The 25,422-nt window shown below is 60.4% G+C and overlaps 2 protein-coding genes across 6 annotated transcripts in view; one reads left to right on the top strand and one right to left on the bottom strand.

Moving 5' to 3' along the window:
- The first annotated feature begins 456 nt into the window (after positions 1-456).
- MPND (MPN domain containing) lies at positions 457-9,758 on the top strand. 3 transcript variants are annotated; one of them, XM_081233094.1, is made up of 14 exons: positions 457-542; positions 640-902; positions 1,640-1,876; positions 4,224-4,356; positions 4,906-4,990; positions 5,191-5,435; positions 5,581-5,653; positions 5,732-5,808; positions 5,986-6,029; positions 6,635-6,803; positions 6,890-6,960; positions 7,741-7,830; positions 8,518-8,610; positions 9,409-9,758. In XM_081233094.1, exons 1-14 carry the CDS (start codon positions 536-538, stop codon positions 9,493-9,495), a joined length of 1,674 nt encoding a protein of 557 aa, XP_081089220.1. In that variant the 5' UTR covers positions 457-535; the 3' UTR covers positions 9,496-9,758. The 3 variants fall into 3 exon arrangements, with proteins under 3 accessions (XP_081089220.1, XP_081089222.1, XP_081089221.1); XM_081233096.1 differs by lacking the exon at positions 5,986-6,029 and having other exon boundaries at positions 5,191-5,287; positions 9,409-9,749; XM_081233095.1 differs by lacking the exon at positions 5,986-6,029 and having other exon boundaries at positions 5,191-5,287; positions 5,581-5,808; positions 9,409-9,755.
- Positions 9,759-9,873: 115 nt separating this feature from the next.
- SH3GL1 (SH3 domain containing GRB2 like 1, endophilin A2) overlaps positions 9,874-25,422 on the bottom strand; it is a 31,611-nt gene continuing 16,062 nt past the window's right edge. Inside the window, exons 2-10 of one of the 3 annotated variants that reach the window (XM_081233097.1) lie at positions 15,535-15,603; positions 15,129-15,201; positions 14,165-14,308; positions 13,631-13,764; positions 13,290-13,448; positions 12,820-12,923; positions 12,018-12,142; positions 11,792-11,854; positions 9,874-11,381 (exon numbers count right to left, since the gene is read on the bottom strand). In XM_081233097.1, coding sequence (XP_081089223.1) covers positions 11,185-11,381; positions 11,792-11,854; positions 12,018-12,142; positions 12,820-12,923; positions 13,290-13,448; positions 13,631-13,764; positions 14,165-14,308; positions 15,129-15,201; positions 15,535-15,603 — 1,068 coding nt within the window. In that variant the 3' untranslated portion in view covers positions 9,874-11,184. The remainder of the gene's footprint in view (positions 11,382-11,791; positions 11,855-12,017; positions 12,143-12,819; positions 12,924-13,289; positions 13,449-13,630; positions 13,765-14,164; positions 14,309-15,128; positions 15,202-15,534; positions 15,604-25,422) is intronic. The other 2 variants (XM_081233098.1, XM_081233099.1) reach the window with 2 other exon arrangements.

Genomic DNA, 25,422 nt, shown 5'->3' with positions numbered 1-25,422 from the left:
TAACCCTTTAGAGACTGCCGACCGGCTTGGGCGCTCTACAGTCGTGGCGCGGGGCTACTTCCCCATTCTATCCCGTAGCCCCAGGGCAGTGTGGCTCATTCTCCCAGGCCTCAGTGTCTCCCCGGTCCCAGCCGCGGACCTCAATTTCCTCGTTCGTCGTAGTGGGCTGAGCCCCCCTTGTCCCCCAGCCCCAGGCCTCAATCCTGTAGGCGATGGCCTCGGGTGGAGTCATTGGTTCTCCGAAAGCCTAAGTCCCCGGCCTTAGTTTCCCCAATGGTACTCTGAATTCTCGGCTACCAGCCCCCTCCCATGGAAGGTGGCCTCAGGCCTCAGTTTTCCGAATGGTCCCGGAGGGTTGAGCCGCCACCTCTTTCTCCAGCGTGTGCAGGCCGGAGGCCTGACTTTCCCCGCTCGCTCCTGCTGACCCGCCCACCGGCGGCGGCCAATGGCTGGGGCGCTTCCTCCTCGGGGCGGAGCCACGTCACGTGCCGGGAAGAAAGAACCAGAGGCCCGCTGGGCGTGGGGCTGAGCGGCCATGGCAGGTATGGCGGGCTTGGCAGGGGGCCGGCAAGGCGCTGGGTGGGGTGGCTGGACCTGCTCGGGGTGCGCGGCCCCGCTGCAGCCTGTCGCTGCCCGCAGCTCCGGAGCCGCTGTCCCCCGCGGGCGGCGCGGGCGAGGAGGCGCCGGACGAGGACGAGGCGGAGGCCGAGGACTCTGAGCGGCCGGGGGTATCGGGTGGCGCGCGCAGCGGCGGCGGAGGCGGCGGCGGTGGCGGCGGGGCCGGTCCAGGGGGCTGCGGCGGGCCGGGGGGCGCGCTCACCAGGCGCGCGGTCACGCTGCGGGTGCTCCTCAAAGACGCGCTGCTGGAGCCCGGCGCCGGGGTGCTGTCCATCTACTATCTGGTGAGCGTCCCCTAGCCTCATCCCATCCTAGCTGGTGCAAAAGGGGAAACCGGAGTCCAGTGTACTTTTCTTGCAGCAGGCCGAGCCCCGGTGTGGGGAGGGGAAACTGAGGTACGGAGCATCCTGACCCAGCACGAGTCCTTCTGGGCGGGAGAACATTGTTCACCAAACACTCCACTCCACAAAGGAGAAACTTAGGCTCAGAGAGGACACTAGTGCCTTCCTGACTGTGTGACCTCACTCAACCTCTCCGTATACCAGTTTTCCCATCTGTAGAATGGGATTTTCTTTCCTCCCATGGGGTTGCGTGAGGATTCAGTGAATAAAGTGCCCAGCAGTATGCCTGCTACACAGTAAGTGCTTTATAAGTGTTTGCTATTATTACTATTATTGTTACTGTTGTTGTTGTGCCCTTTGTGAGTGGCCGCAATTTGTGAATTGAACACCTGCTGTGTGCCAGGCTGTGTTGGGTGTTAGGGACACAGCAAAGATCAAGACAGACCCTGTTCCTGCCCTTTGGGGCTCACAGTCCAGTGAAGGGAGGGGGGACAGTCATATAACTGGACAGTTCCAATCCAGGCTGATGGGGATGGTACCTAAGCTGGAAGCCTTCCTGGAAGGAAGCAGGAAGCGGTTACCAAACCCTGGGAAGCAGCATGGGGTCAGGGAGGACTTCCCAGAGGAGGGGTCTTGATGGGTACCAGCTCCTGGGCTCAGCCAGCCCACTGTCACTGCAGGGGAAGAAGTTCGTGGGAGACCTGCAGCCCGATGGGAGGATTGTGTGGCAGGAAACGGGCCAGGTGTTCAACTCACCCAGCGCCTGGGCCACCCATTGCAAGAAGCTGGTGAACCCGGCCAAGAAGTCTGGCTGTGGCTGGGCCTCTGTCAAGTACAAGGGCCAGAAACTGGACAAGTACAAGGCTGCCTGGCTCCGGCGAAACCAGCTCCATATACCTGCAGCTGCCGCCGATGAGGTGCGTCCTTCAGCCTCCCTGACTCACTGTTGGATAAGGAGTACCAGAGAGAGGATGTTGGAGCTGGGGCCTTGAAGGATGAACAGGAGTTGGTCAGAGAAAGATGAATGGAAGAGTTTTCCAGAGGAAGGAATGGCATATGCAAAGCCTTGTAGGAAGCAACACATGCCTCCTTAGGGAACCATTATTAGCTGATGCAGCTGGACATTCAGATGCCTTAGTAGCTGAAGGGGCTGGAGACATCGGCAGGGACCAGATCTGGGAGGGTCTTGAATGCCATGATAGTAATAGATATTCTTTGAATGTTCACCAGCTGGGTTGAACTTGGCCAAGGACCCTCTCTGGGTTCCTAGTCCTTTTCATATGTAAAATAGAGATGATAACGGTACCCAGGTGTATTACACACATACACACCTGGCTGGCAAATCTTTAGGGCCACTGGCAGGCTGGAAACTCAGGCAAGAGTAGATGCAGTCTTGAGACAGAATTCCTTGTTTTCCAGGAAACCTTAGTTTTTGCTCTTAAGGCCTTTCAACTGATTGGATGAGGCCTACTGACATTATCAAGGGTAATCTTGTTTATTGAAAGTCAGCTTACTGTAGATGTGAACCACATCTACCCAAGGCCTTCAAAGCAACATCTCGACTAGTGTTTGATTAAATAACTGGGTACTATATCCTAGCCAAGTTGACTTTTAAAACTAACTTTCACATCATGGCATAGGGCTATTCATTCAGCAAGTATTTTAGTAAATGCCACCTGTGTGCCAGGCCCTCTTCTAGGTGCTGGAGATAAAACAGAGACCAAAATGAGAAAAAATCTCTGCCTTCATGGAGAGAGAAACAAATAAGTCTATCTTACTGTACGTTGGCGGAAGTAAGCAGGGGCAGGGGATGGGAGTGGTGGGAGGGTTAGGGTGGTCAGGGAAGGCCTCACTGAGAAGGTGATATTTGATTAGTGAACTGAAGGAGGGGAGGGAGGGAGCCATAAGGCTTTCTGGAAAACAGCACATGCAAAGGCCCTGAGGCTGGACTGTGGCTGGTGTTTTTGAGGAACAGTGAGGCTCCAGTGTGTCTGGAGCAGAGTGAGCAAGGGGCAGAGAGGGAGGAGGTGAGGACCAGGGCCGGGGCGGGGGGGAGGACAGGGGCAAGTCGTGCAGGACCTCATGGGCTGCGGGGTGGACTTGGGCTTTTACCCTGAGGGCGGTGGGAGCCCTGGAGGGCTGTGGGCAGAGGAGGGGGCGGGACCTGACTCAGGTGCTGTAGGGTGTAGGGAGGACAGACTGGGGCCGGGGCGTGAGAGTAGGAGCCGGGGAATCGGGGTGCAGGTGATTGTACAGATCCAGGTGGCTGATGGGGTGAATCAGGCCAACCATTGAGGGGGGAGGAAGTGGGCAAGTTCTGGTTAATTCTGAAAGTGGATCTGATGGGATGTGCTGATGGATCTGATGTTGGTGTTAGGAGATGTTCTGAGCAAGTGGGTAGACAGGATTGCCCTCATCAGAGAGGTGGGGAGGAGCAGGTTTGGGGGGATGGTCGGGGCAGGGTGGCCATGTTGAGTGTGAACCCCCCGCGAGGAGATGTCAAGGAGCAGCTGGACCCCGAGTCGGGAGCACAGGAGAGCCCCAGGCTGGAGTCAGGACTGTGGGCAGTTGTTCAGGGGGTAGATGGGGTTTGAGGTCACCCAGGAGGGATGTGGGTGGGGAAGGAAAGAGGCCCGAGGACCCAGCCCTGGGCCAGCGAGTGAGATGGGGGAGAATAAGGGGGTCCAGGAGAGGTGGGAGGGAAGCCAGGTGAGTGGGGGGTTCCCTGAGGAGTTTCTGGGAGAAGAGGAACTGACCCGGGCAGACGCTGCCGAGAGGGGGGCGGGGCGACAGAGACTGAGATGTGACCATTGTGTTTGGACACAGAGAGGTCACCTCGGCAAGGGGTCTTAAGGAGAGAGTAGGGGGAGAGGTTATTGAGAGAATCTGGTAAAATAATCCATGCAAAGTGCTGGCTTGCTTGCTGGATGAATGGAGCAACAGGGCATATGCTAAATGCTTTGCACGCATTCTCATTTCACCCTTACGCCACCCCTGTGAGGCTGGAGGTCATTGTGCCGTTTTACAGATGAGGAGACTAGAGCCCGAAGTCTGTTTGTAATAGGCAGAGGCGGGATTCGAACCTGCGAAGCTAGTTCACAGCCTCGATTGTTTCTGCTCACTCCCTCCCTCTAGTGGGCACCTGGGGCAACGACAGGAACCGAAGGCTCAGGCCAGCCAGAGGTCTCTGTGGAACTTGCCGGGAGGGTAGGGAGCAGCCAGCTGAAAGTCCCGTCGCTGTCCCCCCAACCCCGACCCCGCCAGAGCCCGGCCAGCGAAGGAGAGGAGGAGGAGCTAATGATGGAGGAAGAGGAGGAGGAGGTTCTGACAGGAGTCTCAGCAGAGGACAAGAGTCGGAGACCACTGGTGAAGGGCCCCTCGGAGTCTGTCTACCTTGGTGAGAGGTTGGGGGAGGAGGGGAGGAGGAAGGGCAGGAGGCCGAGGGAACTCAGGTAGGGGCAAGTCTGGCCTTTCTTTTCCTTAGAGCCCCCGAGATGCCTGGCTGACTTCCCAGCCCCCGCTGCCTAATTTCACTCTCACTGCCTGACTTCTTTAAGCTCTAATACTACATCTCTTGGTCCCACTGCCCAATTTCTTTATCTGCTGCCGGATTTCTTCACCATGCCGCCTGATTTCCTTGCTCCCCCATAGGATTTCTTTGCCCTGTTGGCTGATTTCTAGCCCTGCTGCCTGATTTCTTTGCCCCGTTGCCTGGTCCTCACCTGACTTCCTGAGCCCTTCATCTGAGTTTTTAAATCTCTTCTGTCTGATTTGTTAACCTGCCGCCTGATTTCCCAGTCCACTTGCCTGATTTTTAAGGCTGCCCCTGGAGTGTTTTTTTTTTTTTTTCCTCCGGCTGCCTGGTCTTCATTTTCTAGTGCCTGGCTGGGGAAGGAACTGACACTGACTTTTTTTTTTTTTTTCCCCTTACCCCCCAACCCCGCAGAGGCCACGCTCCCAGGGAAAAGGGTGGAAAACAAGATCCGGGTGCCTGTGCGCTACTGCATGCTGGGTAGTCGAGACTCTGCCAGGTCAGATACACCCCATGCCTGCCGGGACCCTCACCCCCCATCGCTGTGAGCTCTTGCCGGCATATGGGGAACAGAGGCAGGGGTAGGGTGGAGACAAGGCCTCAGGTCCGAGCTGGCTGTGGGCAACTGGGGAGCCAGCGTGGGGGTGAGGGAAGGGCCTGGGGGTTCCTGAGGCTGTGGAACCCTCCTGGCTCCTTCAGGAACCCACACACCCTGGTGGAAGTAACATCCTTCGCAGCTATCAACAAGTTCCAGCCGTTCAACGTGGCCATCTCTAGCAACGTGCTGTTCCTGCTGGTGTGTGCCCAGCTCCTACCTTGCCCCTTAGGGGTCAGGGGCTCTCAGGCCTGGGCAGGGGGTGTCCCCCCACCCCCACCCCGACCAGAGGATCCCTGGAAGGTCGGCTCCATGAGAGCAGAGACCTTGTCTGCTCTGTTCGCTACCGGTAAACAGTAGGCACTCAATGTCTGAATGAAGAAGGAGGTGGGTGGGCTGACCCCGTCACAACGCAGGGGCCCTGGCCCTCGGGACGGCCTTGGGGCGGCGGTGTGCAGTCTGAGTGGGTTTTCCAATGTCCCTCCCCTCCCCAGGACTTCCACAGCCACCTGACCCGCAGCCAGGTCGTGGGGTACCTGGGCGGCCGCTGGGACATCAACAGTCAGAGTGGGTATTTGGGGCCTGTGGGCAGGGGGATGTTTGGGGCTGGGGTCGATGTCCACACCTTCTCCCGCCTCCGCGCAGTGCTCACGGTGCTGAGAGCCTTCCCCTGTCGGAGCCGGCTGGGGGACGCGGATACCGCGGCCGCTGTGGAAGAGGAGGTGAGGGGGCGCACGGCGACTCGGCGTTCTGGGGAGGGCTGGCGCGGACACAGCTGTCTTGGCTACCGCGTCATGGTGCCTAGCACCGTGTCGCTGCTCAGCAAGGGTGCAAATGGGTGTGTGTGACCTCCGGTCCCCTCACCTGTGACCCCCACTGTCATACTTCCTTCTGTACAGACGCCGCCGCCGGCCCCTTCCCCTCTCAGCCTGTCTGGCACCTGGTAAAGGCCGATAAGTATTAGCTGCCATCCTTTATGTTTTCATAGGGTGCTTAGTACGCGCCTGTGCTCCACACTCACCTTGTCACAGGGCACAGAATGGGTGTGGATTCGGCGCTCGCACGTTTCTCCGCCCACTTCTTCCTTTCTCTTTACCCTATCTCTTTATTTAACTATTGATTGAGCGCCTACTATGTGCCGGGAATTGTTCCTTGAGCTGAGGATACAGCAGTGAGCAAAATAACCTTTTACCTTAGATTTATGCGAGGAGCATCTTTGGTTTTTTTTGGGTCGCACCCCTTGGCTTGCGGGATCTCAGTTCCCCGACCAGGGATTGAACACCAGGCCCTGGGCAGTGAAAGCGTGGAGTCCTAACCACTGGACCGCCAGGGAATATAGCAGCAACTTTTTTACGTTATTTGTTGACTGTCCCCCCCACTGGACTCGCTGAGGGTGGAGCAGGGTGTGTCTCTGTCACTGCTGTGTCCTCAGGCCTGGTACACAGCAGGCGCTCATTAAATGCTGGCAGCGTGGGGCTGGATGGGTGCCAGGCACGTGAGCACACTAGGGCTGCTAGAGCCCCCGGCCCCGTGCTTCTCTGCCCCCAGATTTACCAGAGCCTGCTCCTGCGAGGCCTGTCCCTGGTGGGCTGGTATCATAGCCACCCGTACAGCCCGGCGCTGCCGTCGCTGCAGGATATCGACGCGCAGATGGACTACCAGCTGCGGCTGCAGGGCTCCAGCAACGGCTTCCAGCCCTGCCTCGCCCTGCTCTGCTGTGAGTCCCGGGAAGGGGTGGGCGTGGGGCCCCAGCGGGCCACCGTGCCTCCATGCCCAGCCCCTTCTCTCTCTCTCCTCCCCCAGCCCCTTACTACTCTGGTAACCCGGGCCCAGAGTCCAAGATCTCGCCCTTCTGGGTGATGCCGCCCCCTGAGGTAGGTGGGGCTGCTGGGGGTAGGCTGTGAGGCGTGGGCGGGCCCCTGTGTGGGCGTGGGAGGGGTCAGGAGGCCTTGTTAGCAGTAGGAAGCCAGTACTCTTGTTCCGAGCTCATCTCGGGAGCTGGGGCCTGTTTCTCTCATCTGTGAAATGGGAACATAATCATTGCCCTGAGGCGGTGGGTGTGAGGGCTGTTGAGAAGGTGGGTGCTCTGCCTGTAGCATATGCTGCTTTTGCCACCAACGTAGCCTCCTTCCTGAGCCCTGTCTGGTTTCATTCCCCAAGTCCATCTCGGGGTCAGAAATCAGCTTTAGAAAGGAATTCCGGAGCCATGGCCACTCCTCTGTGTGTGGTGGGGTGGGTGCCACCCTGCTTCCCTAGTCGCATTGCTGGGTTCCTTTTTTTTTTTTTTTTTTTGCGGTACGCGGGCCTCTCACCGCTGCGGCCTCCCCTGTTGTGGAGCGCAGGCTCCGGACACGCAGGCCCAGCGGCCATGGTTCACGGGCCCATCCGCTCCGCGGCATGTGGGATCCTCCCGGACCGGGGCACAAAACCACGTCCCCTGCATTGGCAGGCGGACCCCCAACCACTGCACCACCAGGGAAGCCCTGGGTTCCTTTAAGGTCTCGTGCGGCTCTGGATCTGATCCAAGTGCGGAGCCAGGCCTGCAGTATCAGTTCCCTGACTCCCAGCCCTGGGCACTTCCTGCTGTGCTCTGCCATCTTGGAGGGGGGCCGGGTTGGGGGTAGCTAGTGGTGACTGGCGTGTGTCTCTGCCAGCAAAGGCCCAGTGACTATGGCATCCCCATGGACGTGGAAATGGCCTACGTCCAGGATGGCTTCCTGACTAATGACGTCCTTCATGAGATGGTGAGTTCACTACCGCGTGAGGTGGGTGGGGGTGGGGTGGGTGCCCTGGGAGGAGCAGGTGGGAGCCAAGGGCGCCCAGCTGGATGGACGTGACACTGTAGGACTTGGGAAGCGCTGACTGAATGAGCCACATCAGGGCCCAGTCAGGCTCCTCTTCGGCTCCTGAAAATCACGGGCTCTTAGGATCAAGTCCCAGATCCTTGCCTCAGCCCCTCCTACCTCTCCCCCCTCGCCCTCCTGGCTGTTCTGGAACATGCTAGGGACGCTCCCGCCTTGGGCCTCTGCAGCTGCCAGAGATTCTCCAAGTGGGGACACGTGAGAACCTCAGGTGTTCCTCAGATGAATAGCAAGCAGGCACTTAAACAAACGGAGCTAGTTCGTCACACCTGTGACTTCACTGATGTTACTGCTCTGGCTAAACCGTGGAGCCCTGTCAGGGCCGGGGCGGGTATAAAGAATCCCATTCAGTGTGCTCGCTGCTTCTGTGGAAGTTGTCTCCCCCTCCGGGGGGCCCTCCTGCCAAGCCCCTAATTTCTCCAGGACCTGGGTAACGTCTACATGCCACACTGCATTAGACTAGAGGCCCCCTGAGGGGTGGCAGCAGTGTCTGTCCCACTTGCTGCTGTATCCTGAGTGCCTTGCCCGGGAAGCGTGGTTGCTGGGGCTCACCTGCCCCCCATTCCTTAGATGCTGCTGGTGGAGTTCTACAAGGGCGCCCCTGACCTCGTCAGGTTCCAGGAGCCTTGGAACCAGGAGCACACCTACCTCGACAAGCTCAAGGTGAGACTCATGCCGAGTCCCGTGCAAACCCCTCCTTTTATAAAGCTCTCCGGGAGCCCCAGGGGCCCCGCCCCCTCCCCTGAATGTATCCGTGGGCAGCCTGAAGAGAAGTGAGTTCTTACCCGGGCCTATACAAAAATACTTCAGTCAGAAATGAATGCTACCAAAGAAAAGTCGTGTTTTATCACATGGGGGTGGTGACGCTGGTGGACATCACCATCGAAACGCAGATGAAAATGCAAAAGCCCCGTAGACCTCATCACCCCTGGGACATCCCAGTTGGAGATGCTGCTCCGGGCCCTGCTTGTCCCGGGGCCGCCCACGGAGGTGCAGGAGGGGTTCTGAATCTTAAGCAGCAGCAAAGCTGAACCGAGCAGAGCGGCTGGTGCTGGGAGTGGGTTTGTTTAGCCCGCTGGCCCTACCGTTGGTTAACGGGACGTGTCGGCAGGGGCTCCGCATATTTCCTGCCTGAGAGTCGTTCTCAGAAGACACTACCCACTCCGCTTTGCAGAGAAATAGCTTCACGCGTTTGCTTTTGTTCAGACTTAACCGTGACCAGGGCTTAAAGCTGCCACTGGTCACCTCCCAGCCCGGTGCTAGGTGGGTGGGGTGGGGTGGCCTTGGCACACAAGGGGGGCGCGTGTAAGAGCAGGATTTGGAAGGTGTGGAGGAACCTCACCCCCAAAGGATGACGTCCCCAGGCCTCGAGGTGTGGCTTTAGGGACACGGCTGCGTGCTTGGGTTAGGAGAGCCCCCTGGCAGGCTGCAGCCCTGAGGCACCAGGCCTCCTTGTTTCAGATCTCCCTGGCCAGCAGGACGCCCAAGGACCAGGGCCTGTGCCATGTGCTGGAGCAGGTTTACAGCGTCCTCAAGCAGGGGAGCTGAGAGCACCAGCCTCCAAGGACCGGGGAAGCCTTTGGTCAGATGTGGCTCCCCGAGGCTCTGCGTGAGGGGAGTGGGCCCAGGGCCTTTGTGCTGCTTTGTTCCTGTGTGACTGAGGTGTGTGACGGCAGGGGCTCACATAATAAAGGAGAAACAGCCTAGGCATGTGTCTCACGGATGCAGGAGGGGTTGCTGTTCATGCAGCCGTGGCTATGGGGAGGGGCTGTGCTGGCGACTGGGCAGATGACAGCCATCCCTCCCAGGCTCTCTGGGCTGGTGCTCATGTGGGCCCCACCCTGGCTGGAGACCCCTTCGGGAGGGCCCACCCCACCCTGCCCCACCCCACCCCACCCCGCCCCACCCCGCAACCAGGCAAGAGGCTGTAGAAAGAGACATTTAATACTTTTTTTAAAAAAATCAGGATTACATTTTCATCTGCCCTAGGCTGGGATGTCTGTCTCCTCCAGGTACTGGTGACCGGGGACCTCTCAGAGGAGCAGGGAGGGCCTGGTGTCTTTGGGGGCTTTACCGGGTCACCAGAGGAGGGGAATGTGAACCAGGCCGGGGGTCCCCTGTTTAGCCAAGTTTTGGATTAGGCAAGAGGGGAAGTGGGTGCAGGGCTGGGGCCCTGCTGGTCTGGGCAGCTGCCTACCTTGGTCTGGAGGAGATGGCCTGGGCCACTGTCCAAAGAGGGTATGGTGGCTGGCTCACCAGGGTGGTGCCCGTGACTCCCCCAGGGGTCCCAGCAGCCAGGGGTCTGGGAACATTCACTTAACAAAGGCTTTGTGCTTGACCTTCCACATAGTGGAGGCTGGGCTCCCGTGGTCGTGTGGGCTCCTGTGGTCGCATGTATGTGTGTAGGCTGGGCTCCTGTGGTTTTTGTGTGTGTGTGTGTACACGCACGTGCGTGCTGGCAGCTTATGCCAGAGAGATGCTCCATGTGCTTGGCTTGGGATGCGGTGGTGGGCATGGAAGTTTGGGGCTTAGTGCCCTGCAGCGGGGAGATGGCCTGTCATTAGGGGCCCTGGCTCAAGAACCCCAGGCTCGCCTTTCCCCAAGTCCCCAGCCAGAAGAAAGGGATGAAACCCTTCCAGGAAGGTGGCATCTGTAGGCACTCAGGGGCCTAGGGAGCTCTGGAGGGGGCTGGTAGTGTCCGGGGGGAATTTAAAAGCAGGGTGGCGAGTCTCAGACAGGGGTCTTGCCCAGACCACCCCATCACACTGATGTTCAGTCCTTTCCTGTTAAAGGCAGGTCTCCGGGTGGAGCTGGATGGAGGTGGGAGAGGATGCGTGTGCGTGTGTGTGTGTGTGAGACAGAGAGACAGAGAGACAGAGAAAGAAGGGGGGCCCACCTGGAGTTACCAGTCCCTGGAGGGGTGGGAGGAGTTAGTGTTTCTAAGAGCACCTTAGTGTGAGCCTCCTGGGGTGGAGTGGGCGGAGCTGGGGGGGCAGAGTTGTGAGCAGCAGGGAGGAGGAACACTGCCCAGCCCCCAAGACGGCCACGTGGAGTGGGGAAGGGAGCCCCCACCTCCGGGGGTGAGCACTAGTGTAAACAGGGGCCCCGCTGCCCTGGGGCTGGGTCAGGCCCAGAGCGGGCCACCCCACAGGCTGTGAGCACTGCCCAGCTGCGGGGCCTGTGGAATGCAGAGATCTGGATGGAGGAGCGGCGGGCCGACACACCACTGGGACACGGTCACTGGGGCAGCGGCACCAGCACCTCCACGTAGCTGAGGGGGAAGAAGCCCGACTGGCCGTGGAGCATGCCCTCATACCAGTTCTCGTCGATCTGATTGGTCAGCGTGATGATGTCACCCTCGTGGAAGCCCAGCTCCCCGTCGTTCTCAGGCTCAAAGTCATACAGGGCCTTGCAGCTCGGCTGGTCCAGGGGTGCTGGGGGCGGGGGGAGGTCCAGGCTGTCACCTGCCCCTGTGGGTGCGCAGGGGGATGTCGCCTCCTCTCCCCTCCCCCCACCCCCTTGTCCTGCCCACTCACTGCTTGCTCCCTCCCCGGTGGCCCCCACTGCTATCAGAAGGAGCCAAGTGACAAGGGGAGAGAAAACGGCTCTGTGAGTGGTCACCAAAACGCTCCTGGGAGGAGCTGGGGACACCCAGTGGCATCAGGGTGACAGTGACCAGAAGCACACAGCTCTCAGGGTACCACTTGGAACAGAGGGAAGCCTAGCTCCACTTCTACTAGAGAAGGGGTGGAGGAGAAGGACCCTTGGGGCACAGATTAGAAGGCGGCATCATAAACAGAGGCAGGGGCACGGGGCAGGGCCTGGGCCTCTTGGGGACACTCACGCATGCTCCTGCTGCTGGGGGTCCGGGTGGGCTTGTCGGAAGATCGGAAAGATGATGAAGCTGCTTGCAGACAAAGAACAGAGGTGGGCTGAGAATGCTGGCGCAGGGCCTGGTGCCCATCCTTGGGGCTCCTCGTGCAGAGAACTGGCCCTGCGGTTGGATGGGTGGCAGGCTGGGGGCTCCCCCAAAAGGGCCTGGGGCAGAGTGGTGCCCTGTCCTCCATTACCTGTGATCTTGGGGGCCGTGGCGCAGGGGAAGCCCCCGTTGGACTGCTCAGGCTCTCCGAGGTCCAAGGGCTCCCGGGGCTTGGGCTTATACTCCCGCTTGGGGCGTGAAGAGGCTTCCCGCATCCTGCATGTGATAGGACGCCTGTGAGCGGCTGTAGAGCCACCTCCTGAGCCCTCCTGTGTCGAGGTCAGGGAACAAGGCCTCCACCCCCAGCTATTTATGCTGCTGCCCTGGGACTTGGGATGCACGTGGGAGGTGGCGAGAGGGGGCCCCCAGGCATGTATCTCCAAGGCTGCCTACAGGCCTGGTCCTACTGCACCCAGAAGCCTCCTCGGCAGTGGCGGCTGGGGAGCTGGTGCCCAACAGATACCCACCCCTCACCAGGGAACCACTGCCCACCGGGACTTCCCTCCTTAGGCCCTGGATGCTACCTGACTGCAAGATGGCCCTTCAGAGACAGGGAAGGAGGAAGGGGCTCCCCAGGGGCAGGGCTGGCCAAACCCTCGCCCCACAGGACATCCCAAGCCTCTCCTCTGGGGGCCAGGATGAGCGTGATGAGGTCCTGCTCCCTCCTGGGACCCCCGCCCCGACTCATGCAGCCTGGGGATTCTTTCTGAAAAGGAAATAACCCCGCTGCCCTGGAAGGAACATGTCACAGTGGGGCTGGGTTGTCCAGGGGCGGGGGCATCCCACGGGTCCCCCAGGGCTGGCCCCAGCAGCCACAGCACCCAGCCACCGGGCCTCCCAGCCAGCAGGGTGGGCCGGGGCTCCCGCGGGGAAGGCCAGGGGACCAGGCCCACCTTCGCTTGAGCTTGTCAGCCAGCTCGTCCAGGATCTGCACGGCCTGCCGGTGGTAGTCCAGTTGGGCATCCACCAGGGCAGAGAGCTGGCTCACCTGCTCGATCTGCAAGAGACCAGCCAGGGCTGAAGAGCTGCCCTCCTCCTGGCCCCCATCTCTGGCTGCCTCCTGCAGGGAGCCTTCCCAGATTGTTCCAGACGTGGGCCCAGCCCCCGCCTGACCCTTGAGCTGCAGCCAGAGGAGGGTGAAGGGCCTGAGACCCCAAAGCCTCAGTGAGCCAGTGGCTTCCTCTGGGCCTCCTGTTCCCCCTTCCTTCCCCCTTCACACCCTGAACAGGCACAGAGCCTGCCCACTGGCCCTGGGAAGTGGGCACTGCCGCTGGGCTCCTGTCTCAGGGGCTCCTCAGGGTGGTCCCCAGCAGGCCGGTGTGGTGGGTGCACGCGGGGAGGGGCTCAGGGCGCAAACACGTACGTCGGTCTCCAGAAGGTTGTGCATGCTGGTCTCAGCCACCTCCTTGGACTCCTCAAACTTCTCCATGGCCTGGCGCAGCTCCTCATCGGGGATCTTGCCCTGCCGCTTCTTCTTGTAGTCAAAGTCCAGGCGGCGGCCCTCCAGCTTCTTCAGGTGGTGCTGGGGGCCAGGACGAGGGTCACAACGCGTGCCTGGGACCTCGGGGAGGGCCACCTGATGCCCTGCAGCCCTTCCCGCTGGGAAACCTGGCCCGAGCTGGGCTGTATGTGTGGGGGTGGAGGGAGGGGGTAGGAGCGAGGATGGGGTAGGAGCGAGGATGGGCCTGGAGCGGCCCCGCATACCTGGATCTCCTTCAGGTCCTTGTCGCACAGGTTCTGGAGGGGATCGATGAAGTTCTGTTTCACCTCTATGTCCAGGGAGTCCTTCACCTCAGCCAGGCGCTTCATGGACTCCCCCGCATCCAGCAGGGCGTCGCCTGGGGAGAGGATGGAGTGGCGGAGGAAGCCGTCACAGGAGGCCTTGGCCTGCGCGGCCGAGGCACACCCCACGGCCAAGGACCTGGACGCCGGAACAGAGAACGGAACAAGGGACCCTTAAGTCTGACCCGGAGCCACGGGGGCCGGTGGTGACAGGTGTTCATGAGCCGCCCTCCCACCTCTTGGAAGGCACCCAGGTCCACCGTGGGCCGGGAGGGTGGCTTTTGCATGGCCGTGATGCTGTAGGCAGCCCTCATCCAGGGGACCAGCCAGCCCTGGAGAAGATCCTCGAGCTACGGGAAAGTGCCAGCCTGCTGGCAGCACAGAGACTCTGGCCCCAAGCTCTCAGGCCCACCCCCGCCTCCAGCCTCCCCACAGCCTCACTGAAGTTGGACTCACCGAAGTTGGACTCGCCGCCCAGCTCCTTCCCATGGCGGATCATGCACTCGCCCAGCAGGCCCTCCGACTGCGGGTAGCCAGGGTTCTTCACCTGCCCTCGGATCTTGGACACCGTGTTGAGCATCGTCAGCTTGGCCCGCGAGGCTAGAAGAGGGCGGGGCCGGGTGGGTGTGGTCTCTCAAGGAGCCACCAGGCCGCCAGCTGCCCCTCTCTGCCCGGGTGCTTGTTTATTTCTGAAGTGCTCCCTCGGCCCGAGGAACCAGAGCGTGAGAAGAACCTCCCGAAGAGACGTCCCCCCTCTGCTCTGGTCCTCGCGCAGGAGTACTGGCAGTGGGCAGGAGAGGGGGCCAGCTCCTCGAGACCCCCAGAGACACGGGGTAGGCAGGTAGAGGTGTGGACAGGTACAGGTGCCCTCTACCGGGGGCGGGAGGTGAGGGGCGTGCCTGCACCTCTACCAGCTCCAGTCTGTCCCCAGCGTAGGCCTCAGGTGGACATGGCTGCTTTTGCTGCCTGTCCTGCATCCTCTGCCTTTCACTACAGGAACCAACATTTGGATTTTTCTCCAGGAAAAGTCCTTGCCTCCCTCTCAGCCTCGGAGACCCCACCTCATGCTCCAAAGGCAGGCTTCTGGCTGGGGCCTGGCACCTGATTCAAATTGGTCCAAAGAGTTGACTGGGGGGAAAAGATGCTCTTTTCTGCTGGGACCATTAGCTCTAAGGATAATTTAAGGCTAGGGTTGCCATGAAAAGCGAGAGCTGACAGAAAAGCAGAAAGGAAACGCATGGCCCTGAGAACATCCTTTGGATGCCTGGATCCAGCCATGCCTGAACCCGCCCACCCCTGGGCATTTCAGTTCTGTGGGCCCACGCACTGCTTCTTCATGCTCCGGTAACCAGAAGATTCTGGACTGACAAGAGACCCGAGGAGCTGGGGGCAGACCCCCTGCAGCTGGCTGGTGCCCTACCTGGGTTGGGCTGCAGATACTCAATGGTTCTGGCCAACACTTCTGTCACAGCCTTGCTGGTAACATCCACCTTCTGTAAAGAGAGTCCATGTGTGGGGGTTCAAAACCCTCAGGGAGCCTGAGGCCAAACGAGGAGCACCTGGACAGCCCTTGCCCTGGTCCCAGTTCCCCAACTGCCTCAGAGCCCACGCAAGAACTGCCCGCTGCTTTTGGGGGCCGCCTCGCCTCCCTGCCTCCTTGCTGTTGGCTGTGCTGTGCCCCCGTCGCTGCCTGCTCTGGGCTGGGGGGAGGCCTGCAACCCACCTAGAACCTCCCGCTAAGCCTCACCTCCCCCTGGATGCCAGGGCCAGGCCCTATGGGGGCTGGTAACACTGCCAGCGTCAGACAGGCACCCCTCTCCTGTTACCTTCTCCATCTCTTTGAAGTCATCGTCCAGCTTGGTCCCTTCAGCCCCTCCGACCTTCTCACTGACCAGCTGGGGAACGAAAGGAGGAAAGAGTGTGAGCCTCGGGAGGAGGGCGAGGGCTCAAGCATCCACGATGGCTTCCCAGGGATGCTGTACGTGGCAGCCAATGGCAAAACGGGGAGCCAAACGAGCTCCTGCTCCAAACCCACACACTCCTGCAAACCCAGGGCCGGGGGCTCCTCCTGCCGGAAGCCTTCCCTGGCTGCACCCAGCCGGTCAGGCTGCGCTGGCAGCTCCGCAGCCCCTGAGAGGGTCCCCCACTCCCGCGGGGTTGTGCAGACTGTCCGGGCCCCCCTCACAGGGCCACGGGGCCCACACCCGGACGGGGCTGCTGTGGTTCAGCGAGACGCCGAGGCTCACGGAAGCCCCTTCGCTCAGGGAACTGTGGCCTTCCTTTCCCACTGAACTCCTGCCTCTCTGCGAAGGACTCTTGGGGACCAAGGGTCTGCATGCCCCAGGGGCACCTCTGAGAGGCGAGCAGGTCCTGAGGCCAAATGAACATGAGGACTGCCATGGGACAAGCGCCGAGCGGGAGGGAAGACCTGCCCCACATGGGCCAACTGTGGTGCCCAGAAGTCACTTCTTGCGTGCACGGGTGTGAACACACACAAACACACAATTTCCTGGTGGCCAGCAGCAGTCTTTGCCCACTTGTCAGGACTGCTCCTGGGGCTCCTGAAGGCACCCTAACCGTAACCCTAACCTGTGTGGTCCTGGGCTATCAGCTTCACTGGGCCTCAGTTTTCACCTCTGTAAAATGGGGTAACAGGTGTGCACTCACAAGGCTGTGGCCAGGCTCCCGTGGGCTGCTGTGTGCACGTGTGTGCTCAGGGGTACTCCTGCGACACCTGTGCTGCCCACACCGACGACTGCTGTTACTTTCCCCACGCATCTTTGTTCTTCAGGGGAACCACAGAACTGTAGGGCAGGCCTAGCCTATAGGCCTTTATTCCTGCCTCTCCCCGCCTGGGGTCGAGGGGAGTCTGGGGGGAGCTGCATGTCCCTGCAAGTCAGTGTTCTCATGGCAGCTGCACCCCGGGAGCCCAGGAGGGGACGGGGCACAGAAAGGAAGCAGGGCTGGCTCAGGGCCCCTCCACCATGCACCAGTCTCTGGGGGACCTCCAAGGGCAGGCAGGGGCTGCCCTCCTGCTTTTGACTTTATAAGGAAAGACTCTGGTCTCTCCTAGGTGTTTCTGGGGTGTTCTACTTTATTTCATGGGGCAGTTTCACTTCTTTTGATTATGGTAAAACAGGACGTTCTCAAATTCAGTGGTTGCCAGAGGGAAATGAGTTAGGTGTCTGATGTGAGACAAGACACTTCTGGTGAACTGAAAGGGTAGCTGAAGTGCTGGGGCTCAAAAACCACACTTTCCGGGCCGAGGGCCTGCTCAGTACAGGGGACACGGGCGCCCCCAGGGAGCAGCCCCTGGCGGGGACTACGTCCTTCCTCTGAGAGGAGAGGGCACAGGCAGACCCCACAGCCTCTTCCAGGCCCTCCAGGAGTGTCACCTCCCCATCTTCCTTGGGAGCCCTCTGACAGCTCCCACGTGGGGCCTCCTTGCTCTGGCACCTGGGGGGCTGTGCTGGGAACATCTGGGTCCCTACCAGTCTCCTCACCCTACCCCGACCTGGGAGCTCCAAGCTCCAGTCCCTCAGGCTGATTTGCCCCACGTCCCTTCTCTCCAAGGCCCACAGTCCGGAACTGGCACAAGTGGACAAAAGGATGACAAAAGGCCAAAAGGGAAAAGTGGGAAAAAGCAAGCCACATGCCAACCACAGCAAGAGCATCAGCAAAGGGAGGCTGTGCTGAGAGCTGGGCTGTGCTCCAGAGGAGGGGCCTGGGGAACCCCCAGGAGGAGGCCGGAGGGCGGGGAGTGCCCCGTCTGTGTGGGAAGCCAGGACCCTGCTGCTCAGTCCTGCTCAGGGACCCCACACACACCTTTTCGGGCCCGGCAAGAGCAGGAGCACCGCCATGGAAGTAACACCTTCATGTGTAGCGTCTGCATCCAGCACTCCCCACAACTGACGGTGTTCCCCGGCTGCGGGAGAGGAAACTGAGGCGCAGCCCTGGCAGGGGCCCTGCGGGCTGAAGCCCACTCTTCTCTCTGCAGTTGCCGCCCCCACCCCCACTCCGGCCCGTAGTGCAGAGGGGCTGGCCCCGCCGGCTGAGGCACCCCCCCGGGGTGGGGGAGGCAGCAGAGGGGGTGGGGGAGTACTGCCCACTCTCCAGCAGGGCCATGACCACGGTGGTGTGGAAATCATGGCCTCCTGGGCCTGCCCAGCTGGGTGGGTGCCTGAGTCACCAGCAGTGGACCCACACTAGCTGCCACCGTGAAACCCATGTGGGTGCCTCCCTGGGGGAACGTGGGGCCCAGGCCAAGCCACGGCCCCAGCCACCCCCGCCAGGTGACAGCCTGGGCTGAGGGGTCGCTGTGGAGAGGCTGCACTCAGCCAGAGCTGGCAGCGGCCTTCGGAGATGAACTCGCTGTTGCCCGTCACACGGGCCTCTCAGATCTCAGCCTGGCTCCCCACCTGCACGCCTGGCTTCACTTCCACCCTGGCAGGGCGCTCAGGGACCGGGAGTCCCATGAAGGCCCAGAACAGGGTCCTTTCTGAGGAGGCTGGGCAGCTGTCTGGTAAAAAGGTCCACGGGTGGTTCTGAGACCAGCCACCAGGTGGGACTGCTGAGTGAGTGCTGCTCTGAGACCCTCTGAGCGCGGGCCTTCCTGTGTCTGTCGGTCCCCTGTGATGGCGGCTCTATCGAGGCATTGCTGGCCTGTGCACGGCCCACCAGGGAGTGCACACCTCCGCCCCGCAGGAGGCTCCCTCTGCAGCCTGTCCCTCTGGCGGTACCTCCCCGGGAAACTGCACGAGCCAACCCCCCACCATGTTTGGTCTGACCTATGTTACTGCCCTTATATTATTTCTAACCTCCGAGAGGAGCGTGCCCTGCCTGCAATTCAGCCTGCAGGCACCTCCAGGGCTCCAGCTCCAGGTCCCCCTAAGTTCAAATTGCAGAGGTGGTTACTACCAGCCAGAAAGTGGAAGGACCCCCAACCTGTTCACTTCCCCATGTGCCGACCCATTTGGGCTGCTCCGCCAGCGACGGCCCCAGCCCAGCTCCCACCTGGACTCTGAATGGTCAAACTTACGACGACACGACCCCCAAGTGACTGCGACAGGCAGAGGGCACCCACTTCAGGCTCTAACACAGAGGAGCAGTGGAGCCGTGTGGTCTGAGGACACCTGCCCCAGGCACCTGGGAAGTGAGCGAACTTGGAATGGAGATGGGGCTTCATCCCTGAGGACCTACACGACCTCCACCCATGCAAGCCACCCGTGGGCACTCATAATAAAGACCACTCAGAGAAGAGGCTGTTCTTTCAAGGACTGGCGTTCTTCGGCCTTCTAGCCTTGGCCATGTTTGGAGAGGAGTGAGGAATCTGACACGCGGGAGAGAAACAAAGAATGCACAGTGGAACAATCCAAAAACACAAGACATTGTACGCCAAGAGCCGGCAGGACAGCCGCTCCAGGAGTCAAGCAGAGAACAGGAAGGCAGGAGAAGCTTCTTTCCCCCAGGAAGGGACGTGGGGACGGATGGCTGCCCCAGACCAGGCAGGCATGCTGCAGTGGCCCTTCGGGGGCAGCGGAAGCTCAAATCCTGCCAAGTGGGATGCACCAATGCGAGGCCTTGTAATTGAATCATCTCAGTGGGGAAACCCGATCAATATGACATGGAAAATAAACAGCCGATCTGCAGGCTCGGTGACCGGGGCAGACGATCCGCTTTGATGAATTAAGAGTTTAAGTAAAAAGAGCAGCAGGAGGAGGCTGGCACAGAGGAGCCGGGAGAGAGAAAAGCAGGGCTGCTCAGGGCCTCGCAATGCAGGATGGATGCTCTGCACGTCCTGCTCAGCACCCTCGCGCCTCGTCCAGCCGACATGCTCTGTGGGGCCGCTTGCCGCGCTCCAGGTTAACAGCAGAGGTCCCCATCCTCTCCTGACTCCCCCAACTCCCCTCCTGCCCTCTGCCTGGCTAACTTCTCCCTGCCCCCACCCCACGCTACAACAGAGCAGCCCCCGCCTCTCCCTCCCTCCTCAGCGGTGAGGAGCCCAGCGCTAGGCGGAGGGGGCGCACGTTGGGGGCAGCTGCTCTCAGGCACTAGCTGGAGAGTTGGACTAAAAGGCATGGAAGGACTTCCCTGGTGGTGCACAGGGGTTAAGAACCTGCCTGCCAACGCAGGGGACACGGGTTCGAGCCCTGGTCCAGGAAGATCCCACATGCCGCGGAGCAACTAAGCCCGTGCACAATTACTGAGCCTGCGCTCTAGAGCCCGTGAGCCACAACTACTGAGCCCACGTGCCTAGAGCCCATGCTCCGCAACAAGAGAAGCCACCGCAATGAGAAGCCCACGCACCACAACGAAGAGTAGTCCCCACTCGCCACAACTAGAGAAAGCCCGCGCGCAGCAATGAAGACCCAACGCAGCCAAAAATAAACAAATAAAATAAATAAATTTATAAAAATAAATAAACAGGGCTTCCCTGGTGGCGCACTGGTTGAGAGTACGCCTGCCGATGCAGGGGACACAGGTTCGTGCCCCAGTCCGGGACGATACCACATGCCGTGGAGCGGCTGAGCCCATGAGCCATGGCCGCTGAGCCTGCGCGTCCGGAGCCTGTGCTCCGCAACGGGAGAGGCCACAACAGTGAGAGGCCTGTGTACCACAGAAAAAATAATAATAATAAAATAAAATAAACAAAATTAAAAAAAGAAAAAAAAAGAAAAGGCGATGGGGGTGAAAGAGCCTCGGGGTCCAGGCCCAGCCGCCCTGCGGTGCGGTCCCGTTCCAGCCATCCTCAGGTCTGGGTCAGTGAATGCCCTGTGGCTGAGGCGCTGTGACCCAAGGCTGTCAGGTGTGAGCACTTCCGGCTCCAGTTAGCGACCACCATCGGGAGTGGGGTGGACAGGCCCGCTACCCCGCCGCCAGGGCAGAGGCTGTGCTGGCTTTGAGGAGCGCCCCTCTGGTGAGGGAGATAAGAACATCAGGCAGAACAGAGACACAGTGATAAGAGCTGCAAGGGAGGTTTAAACACGCCAAACATGCTCCTGGCTGTGTGAGCTGCGGGGGCCAGTGCTGTCCAAGCCAGACCTCAAAGGGCAGGGTTCCAGCAGGCAGAGCCTGGCCGGGCAGGCGTATGGTGTTCTGGGTGAGACCCAGGTTCGGAGGCACAGGGGCTGCCGATCCTGGTCCTCCACGTGCCAGGCACTGTGCGGGCGCTTTCCATACATCCTGCCATTGATTGTCACCCCTCTGCGATGACAATGCAGGGACCTGCACACCCATTCTACAGATGAGGAAACCCCGGGGTGAGAGGTGGAACAGCAAGGCTGCGAGCTGAAAGTGGAGAAGCTGGGAGCTGCGCCCAGAGCTGTTGGACTGGTCGGTCCGTCCCTCCCTGCTCCCTGCAATGCAGGACCTGCCGGAAGGGCACAGGGCCTCCGAGGCTGTGGGGAGGAGGCGGAGTGCCTGTGTGCAGAATGCCCAGACGTGGGAGGTCCCGGGAGGCAACTGCAATGACTCCCGGGCAGGGCTAAGAAATTCCTGAATGGGGAGGACGGCACAGGGACGGGAGGCAGCGACACAGGGATGGACTCGTTCACCTCTACATCCCTTCCAACTGCTACTCCCCTTCCTGCTGGCCTCCCAATACTTGGGAGCCGCTTGCCAAACACCTCAGAGCAGCCCCTTCTAGTTTCCTTTATGGCCTTCTGTCTCATGACTTGGAGAGCCCACGACACGGGCAGAGCCCAGGCTGGCCTGCTACCCGGCCAACACATGAGGCCGCTGGCCTTCTCGAGTCTCCTTTCTCTGCTTGGGCCCTGGGCCCCTGACTCAGAGCTGCTGGCAGACACACCAGAGGGTGCACTCTTTGGCTAACTGACGCCCTTTCTGGAAAGGCGAGCCGAGGGTGCTTCTGGGGAGGTAAGGTGCACGGTGCACTGCCACGCTGAAGCCTCCTGTCCGTCCCTGCCCAGAAACCTCCAGTGGCCCCCGTGTCGGGATGATTTCCAGATCCTGGGCCCTTGTGAGTACGAAATGCTTGCCGATGGGGGCGGCGCTTGGACTCCAGGCAGCTTGGATCCCACGTGGCTCTGAGAGTAAAGGCCACGAGGCGTGGGGCCGGGCCACCGCCCTAAGGGACGAGGGAGAGGTGCCACTGAAGCAGAGGCCACAGAAACACTATTCATACCCAACTCCTCAGCCCAAGGAGGCAAGCCAGCAGGAAGCCTGAGGGCTCTGGCAGCAGGAGAGCTTTCATCTGTGGCGGGTCTTTAGTAAATATCTGTGAGCTGATGGAGAATAAGTCACCACCCCCTTTGTCAAGCTCCACAGAGGGAAGTGTCCTGACAAGTCAGAACTTCCTTCAGCATACCGGGAATTCTGAAATTTTCCCGGTTTGCTGGTACCCTTTACGCCTCCGGGCACACACTTCCTCTCCTCCTAGGGATCAAAGCTACGTGGTTTTTAAAAAGCAGCTCTGTGAACAGGAGCAGTGGAAATGATCAAGCAGGAAAAGGCTTCTGAAGTTACTTTTCCCGTGAAAACCCCCAGTTGGGCACCACGACCACCAGGTCTGGCCCCAAGGGGCAGACATGGACCCACAGACGCCCCTCCACACAGCAGTGTGTCAGGGTGTATCTGGAACCCAGTTCTGGCAGCACAAAGACAGTGGCTTTGAAGCCCAAGGTGTTCTCTCAGCAGGACGGACGGCACCTCTGGCCTGAGGCCGGCGGCTGAGATGCTGGCTTAGAAGCAGAACCCCTCAGGTCCCCGAGGCTGCAGGGACAAGCCAGCTGCAGGGTCCCCCAGGTGGTGGCGGGGGAAGCGTTTGGCTGTCTCTGTGGAGAGGAGACGGGCCAGGGGGCCTGGTCTGAGCTAGCCTCTCGCAGTCTGAACCCCCCTGGTTCTCTGCCCCCGCCCCGTGGTGCCCCTCCCGCCTCCCTGCCCAAACCTTCCCAGGGCTGGCTTGGTGGGCAGCAAGCTGAACGCCATGTGAGTCCCAGGGGCTGCTCCCCTGCGTGGCACATGCTGCTAAGATGAGGGGGAAAACCGTTACGTGAGAAAAATCCCCTCAAAGTCACGTCTGGCTTAATCTGAGAGTCTGGTCTGGACACGGCACGGGCAGTGGGAGCAAAGCAGGAACCGGCTGTCGGAAAGAATGGACTAGGGAAGGCAGCAATGGCACATGGGGACAGTCGCTCAGTGACTGTCAAGGCAGTGACGAGCTGGGGGATGGAGCTCCCGAGATGGACTGGGGTGTAGCCTCAGCCTCGTCTCAAAGCCCCGACCTCTGCTTCTGCAGGCTTCGCGGGTCCCAGTACCAGCAGCCAGAGGCTCACCCAGAGCAGACATCCAGAGAGCTGCCCCTTCAGCCCCAGGCTGACGACCATGTTGCCAGACCTCCCGCTGCTGTGACACTGCTTTCCTGATGGGGCCTCAAACTGGCTTTAAGCACCCCGGATCCGTCACGAGGGCCCCTGTGTGTAAACCAGGCCTGCCCTGCCCTGGCTCAGACTCTCCTCACTTCTCCCCAGGACCCCTCCTGGCTGCTCTCCCCTCCTCGGCCTTGCTGGGCCTCCTGCCCACGGCAGCCCCCGAGAGCTGGGTCCAGAACCCTCTGTGTGTCAGGGTCTGTGCCCTCTCCAGGCTCCTGCGATCCCAGGGCTGCTCCCCTCCTCCTGCAGGGGCTGGAGGCCGAGGCCTGGCCTGACCCCGTGTTAGTCTCCCACGCGCCCGTGCTCGTCTCCGAGCGCAGGGACCCCGTGTGTCTTGCTTTGTGCCATCACCCAGCCCAGTGCATCTGGCCAAGCACCCAGGCCCCTTACTTTTGGGGGGTCCTCTCCTGGCCTCGCAGTGGAGTGGCAGCTCAGGAGGACACAAAGCTGGAGGAGGAGCGAGGGGCTGGGCAGACACGGGTGGCTGTGCGGTGCCTTTCCTGTTGCCTCAGCCCTCTGTTTGAGGAAAATGCCTCCCTCACCCCGAGGTGACCCAGCAGTCCTTGGAGATGGGGTGACAAGGAACTCACTCCTTGCCTGGCCCGACCTCCACGTGGAGCTCAGCTGAGTGTCGGCCACAGGGGCCCAGGCTGGCCAGTGTTTCCCCTCGCAGCCTGTGTGGCCAGAAGCCACAGGCCCGAGTGCCCTCCTGGTGTGCTGTGGAGGGGTGGGCACTTCCTCTGGGGACCAACACCCCCCGGCCCAGAGCGTTAGCCCGGGCTCGACTCTAATGATGGTTGGTCCTGGGATTCCCATTAAGACGCCAAGTTCCTCCACAAGAAAGCAGAAGCACTTAACAAGAAGCGTTCCCTGCTTCCATTCATGGTTAACCAGTTCCCCAGGTCATCTGGTAGAGTCTGGGGGAGGAAGTGGGCCCTGCTGGGTGCTGGGACAGGTGTGGAAAGCAGGCTTCAAACTGAAGCACTTCTGGCTTGTGGGGGGAGGCAAGACTGCTGGAGGGGAGAAGGGACCACAGAATGTGCATCTTTTAATGTTTCTATGAAACACAGCAGAGACTGCATTGTTCCTTGGACCCGCGGCCTTGCCAGCCCTTCTGTCAACCTTGAGGATGGGACAGAGCCCCAGAAGGAAGAGATAGAGCCATCGGGGATCTCCAGCACCCATGTGGCCCAGCTGCAGCCTCTGGGCAGTTATCTCTACCTTATAAATGGAGCAACTAACACCCCAGGAGGTGACCCGCCTTTCCCAGGGCCAGGCAGTGTAGTGTAGTGTAGTGTAGTGTGTGTGTGAGACCAAGCCAGACAGGAGGGGTAACTGGGTCCCCAAAGTCTTAAACCACCTTGCTCTGGAGGCTGCCCTGCATCTCCCTGGTTTGCTTCCTCATTTTCAAAGACTGGCCAGGGCAGTCAGGGTGCTGTGGAGACGAGGGCCAGCCCTCAGGATCCGGCCGCAAATCCCGCCCCTCCCGCTTGGCTGGGGAAGCGTCTAAGCAAGTGTGAGGCCACATCGCAGCCCCTGGGAGCAGGCGGTCAAGAGGACCACAGCTGTTCCTGGACAGTGATAGTAGGGGAGGACCACCCAGGATGGCACCCTACACCACACTAAGTGCACGAGCCTGGAGGCGGAAGGCGTGCATTGGAGGGCCGGCTCTGCCCTGGGCCTTCTGGAACTCCAGTCTCTCACACGATACCCACCACTCCAGGGTGGCATGAGGCCACAGCCCCTGGAATAGCACAGAGCTTTCTATGAATACCAGTGGAATCCCGGACCGGGAGCTGCTCAGGGAGGAGGACACCAGTCACACACAGACCCCTGCGTGGGACATGATGCAGCTCATGTGGGGGAGAATCAGACGGGCCCCGCCCCAAATGTTATCGGGGGAGGTGAGGGCCAAAGCCTCAAGGCCTGACTGAGGAATCTGGGCGGCAGACTGGGGTGTGGGCTCAGGACTTTGCCTCCTCCGGGACACAGGGAGGGAACAAGGCCCGCTGAACAGGGGCTCTAAGGGGGGCCTGATCCCAGCTGGCATCCCGGGCTGTGTTGAGGGTTTTTACCCAATGACCGAGGCCAGCAATTACTTGAGGCTCATCTCTTAGGAACAAATCTCATCTGGAACTCTTGCCAGAGCTGAGAAGCCTGGGTATAAACCGGCCTCATGCATTTTAATTTCTCATCTCAGGGACGAGGCAGGAAGGCTGCATGTCACACAACCAGGAAAATCAATTTCAGATGAAAACTCATAAAAAGAAACACCCAACCCACAAACAAATGAGGTAATAAATTCCCGAGTCCTGCCGCGCCCGC

Source organism: Mesoplodon bidens (genome assembly GCF_964165515.1).
Source record: "Mesoplodon bidens genome assembly, chromosome: 4".
In the NCBI taxonomy this organism is placed as follows: domain Eukaryota; kingdom Metazoa; phylum Chordata; class Mammalia; order Artiodactyla; family Ziphiidae; genus Mesoplodon; species Mesoplodon bidens.
This window is presented reverse-complemented; position numbering and strand designations above follow the sequence as displayed.